The sequence below is a fragment of the Pituophis catenifer genome, unplaced genomic scaffold (assembly GCF_029215685.1).
Source record: "Pituophis catenifer annectens isolate HBS135680 unplaced genomic scaffold, rPitCat1.0.hap2 SCAF_3, whole genome shotgun sequence".
Taxonomy (NCBI): domain Eukaryota; kingdom Metazoa; phylum Chordata; class Lepidosauria; order Squamata; family Colubridae; genus Pituophis; species Pituophis catenifer.
Genome location: NW_027256883.1, coordinates 92,847,904 through 92,861,208, shown reverse-complemented (window position 1 = coordinate 92,861,208; position 13,305 = coordinate 92,847,904). Strand labels below are relative to the sequence as shown.

Sequence of the window (13,305 nt, the reverse complement as noted above, 5' to 3'; positions counted from 1 at the left end):
TATAGCTTGATCGACTCTATCATGTTTCCAAAGTTCCTAATGTTCTATTTTTTCAACCTGTTTCAATTTAAAACTTACACAGTAAATAATATAAATATTGAAACTTGCATTAACAGCTTTTGCTTTTGCAGTATTTATTAAATACTGTATGTTTATAAATCTACTGAGCTTTGTTTTATTCAAGTTTATTGAATCTGTATGTAAATTGAAAGATCAGTCAACATCTATTTCATATAGGGTTTATTAAAATGATTTCTGGAGAAGGCTCTAATGCTGGAAAAGGTGGAAGCAAAGAGAAGAGGGTGACCAGAGCAAGATGGATGGACTCAATTGCAATGCACTGTTGGAAGAACTGAAAGATCAAGTTAAGGACAGATTGTGATGGAGAAAGTGTTTCTATCTGGTGAATAAGGGTTGATAACAACTTGAAGGCACATAATCAATTATTAAAATTATTAAAATAAAAATTAAAATGTATCTTGTTTATTTACAACAAAGCATCATTTTTAAAACAAAAATTATTTAAAAACTGGTAATAATCCATAAAATGGATTCAGTATCTACCTCGGAGAAGCATGATGAAAGAGGATGCCCTACATCAAATACAGGCTATCTTATAATAGCAATCAGACCAGTTTCCTATATCAAGTGTGGCAACAGCTTTCCAAGAGCCAGCAGTGAAGGTGCTCTGAATGGAATGTGTGACATTTGCGCACTATATATGTACGCTACTATGGAGCTATAGCTATTCAGCTCAATGTTTTGGCCAACTGTCCTAGACAGTTTCCTTAGTACAAAACTAAATTTTAACAAAAATGTTAATCTCACAATGAAAAAGAGAAACTAATTATTTAAAAACTGGCCAAAATGGATTAAACAAAATCCTTGTCCAATAAATGCCACTAGGTTGCACCAAATAATTATATCTTGGCCACAGAAAGAACTATACGTCCTTTCTCTGATCTTGTCAGGACTGCCATCCTGCTACGCCATGCATTGCCTGCTGTCAGCCTGCCATACTCAAAGGGGAGGAGAAAGCTGTGGGGTGGGATAAGGGGGAGGGTAGCATGAGAGGAATCAAAACGATGCATGTGCCATCCCATGAGAGCCACCGACCGTTCCAAGGTCACACTGTAGAATGCAGAATCATCCAGCCCGTGAAGACAGGGACTGTTACCTAAAGAAATTGTTAACACTCAATTGGACACCTGTTGGTAATCAGGGGGGGAAGGTGAGAACAAGGTAAAAGTTAACTATATGCTTTGGGCGTGAAAATCTTAGATCCAGCATTGCTTCTTCTGTAACCACTTGGCTTAAGTAAAGTATAGTTTCATTAACAATGGACCCAAGAGTCTTTCTTTTCTAAACAAGTTGGGACAGTTGACACATCTTGCAATGTAGCAGAAATACCTTCAAGGATGAAGACATTGCAAAGACAGCTATAAATATTAATTCTACCTTTGTTTACCTGATTGTATTATATATGTAGAGATCAATTATAGGGGACCATATCCAATATTAAGGACATTTTGCCTCCATTCAGATTTCCATCCTGCTCTGCACAGAGGCAACAAGTCTTGAGTAAAACTAAATTTCTCTTCTATAAGGCATGAAGTATATGCTTGAAATTGAATTCCATGGAATTCTACTGCATATGCAATATTATATCATCAACAGTTTTCAATCCATGTACTGAAGAATTCCATGGAACTTTCTTACTAAATTCTTATTTTAAAAATCAGTACAAGAGCATTCTGAAAAACATTTCAACTACGACTACAGATTTTCTGCTGCACATCCTCCCATTAGGCAGTGTGGGATGCATTTTAGAAATGAAAAAAAAAAAAACTTTCATTTGGAGTGATGATAAGGCTGAACAACTCCAGATCAATAAAGAACTGAAAGATGCTCAGAGGGAGCTTTATTCTATCATTTGGAATTTGCTCTATGTGTCTCTGACCTTGAATAAAAATAAATGTAACAATTAAAATGGAAATACATCAATAGACAATAACTGAACCCACCTTCCTAGGATTCAATTCAATTGCATTTCTTACATGAGTTATGACCACCCATTCCATTAAAATATGGGTGGCTTGCAAAATACAAAAAGCAGTTGGAGAGTTAAGTTTATGAAACAATTTAAACAGTTGAAACATACATAAAAAGGCAGCCCAGACTAAAACAACCAGAACAATAAATAGTATCAATATGACAAGACTCCACATATACATTACCAAACACATTAATGCTAGGCCTGGGAACAGAGCCATGTTTTAAGGGCTTTCTAGAATCCCAGCAGTAGTGGCCATGTACATCCAAGGGTAGGGGGGGGATTATGTTCCAAAGGGTGGCGGCACCACAGAAAAGACACACTTTCTGGATCCCACAAGCTGACAATGTTTAATTGAGGGGAACTTGAATGCATCCATTCTGTCTGAAAGTACTGGGTAAGAAAAAGCAACTGGAGAGTGTAGCTAGGACAGTATCTCAAAAAAGCAAAGAAATCTCTGCACCTAGCATTATCATTGCCTGCAAAGGATTTTTTCTAAAAGAAAAAATAGTGCTATAATCTTAGCTCTTCAGGAAGAAAAGATGGCCTTGGCATGACATTTATTTCCAATAGGCATGTACAGCGAAGTAAAAATGAACAGTCACATACTTTGAAAACTTTGTTTCTATGCACATCTCCATGCTCACAAATACTTAATAGGCTTTTTAAAAAGCACGTGGCAGCATTTGGAGGTCACAAATGTAATACTCTAGTTTATCAACATTCCTTAAGTTTTCTAATACGTCCTACATTTTCCCTGCATTTATAATGTTATATAGTGGAATGTGCCTTGTACTTCTATTTTAGCCCAGCTACTCTTACACTCTATTAATTACATGTTCCTCCTGAGCAGCAATTGCATTTTGAAGGAGCAGTGATTCATCTGATACACAAAAAATACTATAATCTAGACCTTGTCTTGGTTGCAATAACAGAATCCTTTTTTTTCTAAAATATCAGTAAGTCCTTTAAGAATTTGGGGTTGCAGCTTTCTCTGTTTTTGCTAACACAAGCACAAAGAATTATTAGAATGACTAGAAGGGATCCACTACGGCAATAACTAATGGAAGCGATGAATCATGCAATGCAAATCAAGTATTTTCACCTGTCTACAGTACTATATATAGATGTCAATATTCTCATCTTGTTTACTGTCACCTAATGTACATGATGAACATATGTCTGTCAAAATAACATCTTGCCTCAAAGTATTAGAGCTTATGATTCTATGTAGATACACACATTCCATTTTAACTTAGTACAAAATAACCATACAATCAATGATCAGGAATTTAAAATAAAATGCTTTAAAATAACGGAAGGCATTTTTCATTAGAAAATAAAATATGTATTTATTAGCAACATTACCAAAAATAGCACAATAATGTTTGTCCATATAAAAATAGTACATTAAGTAACCTTGTATTTTAATCTTTCCACTTAATCTCCATTTAATTTCAGTAAAATTATTCATTCTCCATTTAATTTCTCCATTTAAACTCTCCAAAGAGTGATTTTTAAAACAACAACAACAAGGTAATTACAGTGTTCTAATTTTATCATTCTATTACTCTGAGCCAAGAAAATGCAAACCACTTATAAAATTCAACATAGATTTAATTGAGCAAAAGTCTTCTTTAGGAAAATTTAGTCATGTGTTGTGGTTTCTGCAAGCTCAGTGAGGCTATTTAATACATGAATCCATAGAGAAAACATAATTCCTAGTAGTTGATAGAAAAACAAAAGCAACAGGCCTCACGCATGTCTTCACACTGGTCATTACTCTGAGAAAGATCTAGAATATGTCTGTGAGTAATTAATTAATTAAACAAATTTATACAATTACCATCTTCCAAAAGAAACTTTGGTTGGGTAACAAAAACACCTTCAATTAAAAAAAAACTGCATTGAGACCCCAATAAAAACTTCTATTGAGATATTTCTCAGCAAGCAAATCAATACTTAAAGGATCCTCTAGAATTATATTAAAAATAATTACAGTTCATTTTATTGTGGTTTAAAAACATTACTTCTTGCTTCTTCTTCTTTTTTTTTTTTGGTATGCCCTTCAAGGCAGCAGTACAGTGGCTCAGACAGTTATGCCTGAGGTTCTGGTTTATAAAACTGCACATGTGTTCATTATCTCCCCTTCATTATCTCCCCGGTTCTTCTGTTTATTGAGACCTACCAAATACACAAGCAACTGCCTCACATAATAGTTAAGCAACTCTTTTTAAGAATTATGGATAAGATAAGCATATAATAAATTGTAGTTTTACTGTTGCATGCATTAGGATTCCAAGGTAAAAAGTACCATGTACTGTAAGTGCAAGGAAGTTCTCAAAGATTTAATCCTTATCAGCCCTGACCACACCAACAGATTATTTATGGATGGAAGCAGTGATTCAACTTTCCCCTTTCTCTCTGTCTCCAATTTTTTAGTCCTATCCATGCAATTCCCAGTATCAAAAGTAATGCAGAAATTAACTTAGCAGCACTCATTAACTAACCCCAAATCCAAAATTAATATTGTGGGTAAATTCTGAAATATTATGACAACATTGAGAAATGTATCTTCAGCTCTCTGAACGTTCACATAAAACAGAGTATCCCTTCCATGCCACATTCTCACAAAATGGTCAATTGAATAAGCCACTATTCCTCCTTACGTGTCAGCAGTGCATAAATTGTAATGATCAATCAGGGAACAGACACTACAAGATAGTCCATGAGACTATTACCTGCTGTATTTTCCTTTTTTGACCTTGGACAAGAAAAAAAAAAGTGAGGCGGGTTTCTTATATACAATACCATCACAGCATGTTCAGCAGGAAGATTACCCAGAACTGTAACTGAAGGAGAAAGATTAAAGATGCTTAGAGAAGTTATTTTTAGTGGGATCTCTCTATAATATTTGTTTGTTTGTTTATATGTTTCCTGCCTGTATTCTTTTTACAAATAAGGTGGTGAACATATACAACATACCTTTCTCCTATTTTCCCTACAACAACCACCCTGTGAGATGAGTTGGGCTGAGAGAGTGACCAGCCCAAAACCACCCAGCTGGCTTTCATGGCTAAGACAGGAACTTCAATTCACAGTCTCCACTAGACCAAATGGGCATAATTTCTCTATCTTTGATGTTAGAAGGACTTTTAATCTCTGATCATTCTTTCATCCTAGCTCAGGTTGATTTGGGGAACTAAGTTTAGCCCCAAACAATTACAGGGTTGTTTTAGCTTACAACTCCTATGATTATAATCAAGTGGATTGCAGTATTTTCCTGACAGGCTATCTCAGGGGTGTCAAACTTGCGGTGTCACGTTGTCATCACATGATGTATCACGACTTTTTCCCCCTTCGCTAAAATGGGGGTAGGCGTGGCTAGCACGTGACACACCCAGCCCATGGGTCACGAGTTTGACACCCCTGAGCTATCTTGATTTAGTTAAGCATATTATACAAATGAGACTATCTAGTTGTAAAAGGAGGGAAAGTTGTTTCCAGCCAAATATTTTTTAAAAAAAATCACAAAAGAAAACAACCAAAAGTTTATTTAAAAGATCACCCAAAATTTATCATTCCTTTCATTTATCCTGAAATTCTGAAAAGCTTACCCAGGAGTAAACATGATTGGATTGTAGCAGACATGCATAGGATTGGATCTGTTTCTTTTAGTAAGTTCAAGAGGAAAGGCTCTGCAATTCAAGGAAGTTCAAGTTCTTCCTAATTTTATGAAATCTCTGGTGTTATAGATCATGGTATTCTCTTCAATACCCTAGTGGATTGGATCTTGGAAATTCTTTTATGCAATATAATAGTTCCAGTTCTCCCCCTCAATCACATCCAGCAGATAAAATCAAGTATTGGGAGTTCAGGATGGTATGGATACATTCCCCTAAAACAGTACATTAGAGCTGTATATATTTGAATACAGTTTTGTCTTATTTTATTGTATTTGTATATTTATTTTGTTGTATTTATTAGATATGTTAGTTGCCTTAAATATTCTATGAAAGGGAAGGTGGAAATATTGATTATGAGGATGAGGATGGTGATGATGATGATAACAAGGTTGTCTGTCCTGCATTTAGATTCCAGTTACAAGTAGTAACATGACCAGCTACAAATCACATTACCAGATAAAATTTCAACTGAAAAATATCACAAAGCTAATCCTGGTACTGGTTCTCCCGGGGCTCCATTTTTGCTGGCAGAGGGTTGCAGGAGGCTGTCACAGCCAGAAACAGAGCTCGGGAGCCTGTTTTCGCTGAAAGAGCACTTGGACCACCACAGGGGTCCCCAACACGAGTGATGTCAAGCTGGCCACACCCACCCTGGCCACACCCACCCTGGCCACGCCCATCCTGGCCACGCCCACTCCGATCCCTGAGGTCAAACACAACCCTGCTGAGGAGGCCCTCAATGAAATCAAGTTTGATACTCCTGATCAAACTCCATGGCTTAGGACCTGGCTACTTACGGGACCGCCTACTACCACAAACAGCTTCCCACCGGCCGGTACGCTCTCATAGAGAGGGGCTCCTCCAGGTGCCGTCAGCCAAACAATGTCGACTGGCGGCCCCTAGGGGGAGGACCTTCTCTGTGGGGGCACCTACTATCTGGAACGAGCTCCCCCCGGAGATACGGAGGATCCCGGATCTGCGCACCTTCCGCCGTGCTTTGAAGACACTCCTATTCCAGCAGGCCAGCCTGGCCTAATTTTCTCCCTTTCTTTTAATTTTTAAATTGAAATTTTAATTTGTTTTAAATTATTGGGAATTTTAATTGTCTCGGGCAAAATTATTTAATTTGGTTTTAATTATGTTTTTTTAACTTTTGTATTTATGTGTTTTATTTTGTACCTGTTCACCGCCCTGAGTCCTTCGGGAGTAGAGCGGTATACAAATTTAATAAAATGAAATGAAATGAATGATCTAAGATGTCAAGGAATTTACTTTTATATATTGGAAGGAAAAGAAAAGGAAAGCCACCTATACAACATCATATTTTAATATTTCATACTCCAACACTGACTGTAAGTCCTCTTGACTACAGATTTCTTTATGGATAGTCTTCACTTGATCCCCTTTTCAGATAGATGGCCAAATATTTAAATATGGACAAATATTCAGGATAAGCAAGACTGACACATTACATGAATAGCTTCTGTGCACCTAGCATTTGAATAAGCTATTCTAAGGAACATGTAAAGAATAAGGGGCAGTATCAGTGGCACAGTTTAATCCCTTTCTCCTTTCATATCATAATTCTTTATTGTCTGAAAAGAGTTTGAATGATATTGTTAATGTCAACTAATTGTTTATATGTATTGATGTCAGCAAAATGTGAATATCTTTTTTAAAAGAACTGCTGTTTGAACTGTGTTGATAGAATTTTATAATTCTGAAATGCAGAAACTTATTAAAATTAATTTCTGAGAAGCCAAAAAATCTTGAATATAATGAAATTGCATTGTATATAATAACATATACCCAGTTGAAATTAACAGTAGCATAACCACAGCAAGTATTGCATTCCAGGTTATCCTCTCCTGCTTGAAAATTGGTTATACAATTAAGTAGAATGAAAGAAAAAATTATGTTAGAGAAACTGTTTTATGAAATTTTGAGAAACAGAGTCCGAGTGTCATGCTGGGAAATGCGTGTGGACTGGAAAATTAACTTCTTATTAAAAATCATGTGATTTTAGACAGAAGGATGGAGGGAGTGGGAGAATGATTCTCAATGGCTTTGGTTGTGTTACACTTTCCTGAAAAATTGAAAAGTTTCAATTGATTGTGGTATTAAAAGAAACAATTGACGTTTGTGAACTTTTAACAGTTTGCCTATGGAAGAAGTTACCCTCCCAAAATTAGGCTGGAGATGAGGCCACATACAATGGCTTTCCTCCTGATTTTCATGTATTAATCTCAAGTATAAGTAAGTAGCTCCTGAAAATAAAGATACTATATAATGCTTAGTTAGTAAGGAACTTTTGAAAACCTGCAGGGGGAGTTCATTCTTTTCACTTGAAAACACATGTTCAACACTGAAGCATTTCTTCTTACAGTTTTCTTGCATCAAGAATAAAAAAGTAGGATATATACTTTGTTGCAGAATAAGTAATGGGATAATACAAAAGAAAAATATTCAGAGTTGTCATTGGAATGTCCCACATTTCAAACCGTGCAATTTCCTCTCTGATATTGATTTAGGAAATGAAATGTTTAATTGTCTAAGAAATTATATGTTAAAAGATGTAATATTCTAATGAGTCAAGCTGAAAGGGAAATGTTCAAACCAATTTGGGCAGGCAGAATTTCTGCACTGCACAAGTTTAGAAGATTTTTTTCCGTACCATTTCTGCATATAAATAAGACTTGCCATTATTCCAGGGGAATACATTGAATTAAATAGACATTTTGTTTACAGGCTCAGCTACAACAGATTAAAGGTTTTGTGAAAGGTATTCTTTAGGTGGCCACTATGTATAATCTGTTATTTTGTTTGGCATTATCACAGCAAAAGTAAAATCCCTAGTTCTAATATGAGCTTTAAATAGTATAAACTGCACGGAGGGGGTTATTTCATTAATTATAAACTGCAATTTATATATTGCAATAATTTTTATACAAAAAATTAAGAAAAGGGTCTCATGTACTTACAAATCCAAATCAGCAGCCAGATAATTATTGAACTGATTACTGAATTGTTAAAAAGCAGAAAAAATAATGTTCTCATTACATCTTAGTATTTAAAATACTGAAAATTGTGCTGCAAATTACACAGCAGTTGCATGATTATAAACTTAATGTTTCAAACTATTTTGCAAGTAAAGAATTTAACATTATTTTCATAACTTTCGTTTTATCACTGAATGAAAACAATTCATTCATATTGTGGTACGAATAACCATATAATTTACAAACAGCTGGTGTTTTAAAACTTTCTAATGACAAAGTAAAAATTATGAATTTATATCAATGCAATATATTATGCAATGTACTGTAAGCAAGAGATTGATATATAGATTGAAAACGTGTTAGACCATGAATAGTTTCTTGGCAAGAGAAGACAAAAACTTTTAAGCAAGAAACTTCCCAGTACCCCTAAATCTCTGATTTATCATATAATGGCAAACAGAACCAAGAACAACTTTTCTTTTGACTGTAAAAGAAAACTGCTATTATGGACAAAATAATATGGCTAATCCTTTCTCCCTCTCCTCATACCATTTTTGTTATTAACCAGTGAGAAAAAAAAGCCTCCTATTAAATCTCACAATATATAAGAAATGAACTCACCCCCACTTCCTATGGCATGTTTGGAATGCCAAAGAGAAACCAAACTCCAACATTCAAAATATCTCCCTAAACCAGCTGAGCTTCTGCCAATGCATACACTGGTTTCCGTACCTCACAATAGCTTCTCAGTTCAGGGTACTCATGACACATTCAGAGTCAGGAAAACATTTAAATTGGCCTAAGAAGTTAGACATAAGATCCAGAAGGTATTTTTTCTCATGGAAAGGAATAGAGTAGGAAGAAAACCAGCAACATTCAGTCTCTCAATTCAGTCATTAAAAAAGTACTAGAATAGGTTTTTGAGGACTAATCTCTGCATTCATTTTATCCCATCAATGGGACTTCTGACTGACTCACAAGACGTTTTCCAATTTCCCTGATAACATTGTTCCTTACTAGTCCATCCCCTCCTTCCCTCCCTCCCTGCTTTTATGGCTGGTCTATTGAGTGGCTTCAGTTACCATGCACCGCTGAGTAAACTAAGCTTGAATATTACAGGGTTGTAGCTGTTACTGTAGCAAATGAGTCTAGAATGTGGCTGTGTTGATAGACATGGCCCACCAACTTAGAATTGTGACTATGGCAATTGAAAAACTATAAGAGATCTCTGATTTATTTCCTGTAGAGAGAGAGAGAGAGAGAGAGAGAGAAATTAAAAGGAACAATTGCATATTTTTTCAAGCCCTGTTTCTGTGCAGATCTCTACACTCACAAATACTTCATAGGCTTTTTAAAAAGCACATGGCAGCATTTGGAGCTCACAAATGTAGTCTTCTAGGTTATTAACATTCCTTAACTTTTCTAATATCTCCTATGTTTCTCCTGCATTTCTAATGCTATAGATTGATTATGTGCCTGGTATTCCTATTTAAACCACAGCTAGCATCATATAGTATTAATTATAGGCTCCTCCTGAGGAACAATTTGTCTGTTGATGGAATAGTGTTAGCATTTGATGCACAACAATACTCCAGTGTAGATCTTGTCTTGGTTGCAATAAGACAATCCTCTTCATTTAAAATATCAAATAGTCTTTAGAGATTTCTACTGTAAACATGAAAACATGCATGTGGTGCAACATGCCTTAGAAAGGAAGGATATTATTTTTTTATAGAAAGAAAACAAGCATCTTTCATCCCACAAATTTCTAGTATTTTATTTTAGATAACATCAGGCTTTGGGATAATCCTACTTGTATACATGCTATAGCATTCCTATAATGCTATATAGGAAGAATGCCCCTGGGGTTTTTTTGAAGAAGGAGCATGGAACTTAGTTATGATGTTGTGCCCAGTATTTGCACACTGAAGAGAGCATGGGATGTCCATGCTAGTTCTGATTTTAACGTCCCCATCTTTCCATGCCAGTTTTTGTTTGAGCAGTATTGTCTGGCATAGAATTCAATCATGTTCATGTGAACTCTCCAAAGCCCAAGGCTTCTGCTTTATCGGAATTCCTATTTGCAATACAAACAGAAGTAGCGAGCATAGGGATTACCAGAATGGGGCCAAAAGTATTCCTCAACATACTTTCCCTTCTCTGAAAATTATGAGTCTATAACATTGTCAATCTAATAGATAGAACAGACAATTTGGGGGGGGGGGGGAAAGGTTTCTAATTGCATGAAATAATTAGACCAAGTATATATTAAAAAATGGGTTATAGCATTGACTATCTCTGTTTGGTGTCTCTCAGTTATGATCTTCTCCAGGATTCTTAATTCCATCCTCTCTCAGTTTTCAGGTTCCCCTGCAATCCAAAGTCTGTGGCCATTAAAGACACTCAAATAATGCTCTGCTTCCTAGCTTTAGAGACACAGTTTATACTGATAAGTGGTACTAGTGTTAAATATTACTAATATTTAATAATATTTATAATATCCTCTTCTACACTTTTAGCTGAGTTTCATATCTAGCCTAGCTCTCCTACTTTTAAACAGTTTCTTGATTGTTTTCTTCATTTCTGGTCTTAGAGTGAAGTAAACTTTGAACGGAAGTGATACTGATTCTCCATCAGTTTATTGAGAGGTAACCTTTCCTTAAGACATCTTCCTGAGGACAATTTCTGCAAACCCTTGGGTTTTACAAAAATTAATGATGGAGACCTGCAATATGTAGGTTGCTCTGTTTGGCCATATATACTGAGAAAAAAGAGCGATGGTCTTTTTAACTCCTTTGGGATGAAAACATTTTAAAAAGTGGATAACAAAGATTTGTATAGCTTTAAAACTCTTGTCACTTAGACAACAAATGCCAACAAGGTTAATCTGTCAGCAGGAGAGAAACCAAGCAAATGAATTAGAAGAATTAAATTTGGATTGAGAGCCTAAGCAGTTACTTGGCTGTGAACTTCACTGAAATCTATGAGACTTATTTCCAAGGAGCCAGGCCGATGACCAAATCGTTGGTATGTGTAAATTCCACTTACAAAACTGGTAACTAACTAATAGGACCAAGCACAGTAAAAGAACCACATAATTATCCTTGAAAATAATTGCATGGCCTCTTTTATTTACGTGAACTGTAGAATTTCTAGAGACGATTATATAAAATAATATTGATTTGCAAATCAAAAGGAGGCTGCAGTGAAAATCAGCTTAAAAAATAAAAACTCAAAGTTAAAAGATTGCAGGGCGTGGAAGCCAGTCCTTGCTTTAAAGAGAGACAAAATCCTGTGAAAAGTCAGCAATAACTCTGCAATTGATTGTAGCCCTTGTACAGGAATCAGACATAAAAATGAAAAAGGGAGAAAGAGTGCAGATTCAGGAGTGCAAATAATAAATTCAGACCTGGATATATTTGGAAGAATGACTGCTTCTAATACTAAAGTAATGCCATTAAAATAGAGACTACTATACAAACTTTTCAAAGTGTAAAACAAAACTGAATAAAATTGGACTTTTTCCTAGAACTTTTAATCCTAGGGATAACTGCATTTCCATCAAACATATTTTTTTAATTGGCTTTGGATCCAGATGTTTAAAAAAATAAATACAATTAGGGTACAATTGTAGCATTAACATTTGCCACCACATCCTTAACATTCTGAAAATCAGAGGCTTTCCCTAGATGTGATATACAATACAGCAGCTGAAAAATGTTTTCAGTATTAGACATGTTGCTTTAACTCAAGTAATGACAAGGATAACATTACCAATTCACAATCAATCTTTTTTTAGAACAAAATAAGATGGTCACTTGATCTCTTAATATTTGCGGATGGTGGAAAATGCACACAAAATTCCCAAGAATTTAAAAGTTTCGAAGGGCTTGAAAAACAACGCTCTGGAGCCAGCTCTCGGGGCCACAAGTACTGGGGCATCGTTAAAGCAGATCGAGGGGGATGCCTCAAGCTCCATTCTCTGCTAAACTCTAGTGGGGTAAATCCTGAGCGAGGCCTTGAGGACCGAAGCTGAGCCAGACCGCGGGGTCCGCTACTAGTTCTCGGAGCAAGAACTCCGGGGCTCTTAAGAGCGAGACGGAAGGTCACCTCCCGCAAGTCTGTCTGGGACTCGGAAGGGCAGGGGGCGCTTCCTCGAGGTGGCGGCAAATTTCTTTGCCCGCCAAAGAGCGCCACTCTAAGCGACAGGCAACTTACCAGCCCGGAGGCGAAAAAGAAGACGGCGAGCAAAGCTAGGCAGGCGCCAATCACTATGAGCAGCAGGAAGACAAGCAGCGGGTGTTGTTGGCTCATGCAATAGTACGACTCGTAGAGCCAGTCGCGGTGGGGGCGGCGGCGGCGGCAGCACACGCACAGGGGGCCCCGCTTCGAGCCCTCGGGGGCCCCGCAGCCTTCGCCCTCAGCCTCGGCCGGGGCGTCCGCAGCGCCGCGCTCCAGCAAGTACCGGTGCCGCCTCATCGTTATTGCGCTGGAACCGGAGCAGCCGGTAAAGAAAGAAAAGAGCTCAACTGCTCCGGAGCAGCCGGACGCCTTTCTGGGTTTGCGC

At 36.8% G+C, this 13,305-nt stretch overlaps 1 protein-coding gene across 1 annotated transcript in view; it reads right to left on the bottom strand.

The window, feature by feature from the left end:
- The window catches only part of ADCY2 (adenylate cyclase 2), a 156,940-nt gene extending 143,864 nt beyond the window's left edge, over positions 1-13,076 (bottom strand). Inside the window, exon 1 of the mRNA XM_070939121.1 lies at positions 12,957-13,076. Within this exon, the coding sequence (XP_070795222.1) occupies positions 12,957-13,052 (96 nt within the window). The 5' untranslated portion in view covers positions 13,053-13,076. The remainder of the gene's footprint in view (positions 1-12,956) is intronic.
- Positions 13,077-13,305: the final 229 nt, after the last annotated feature.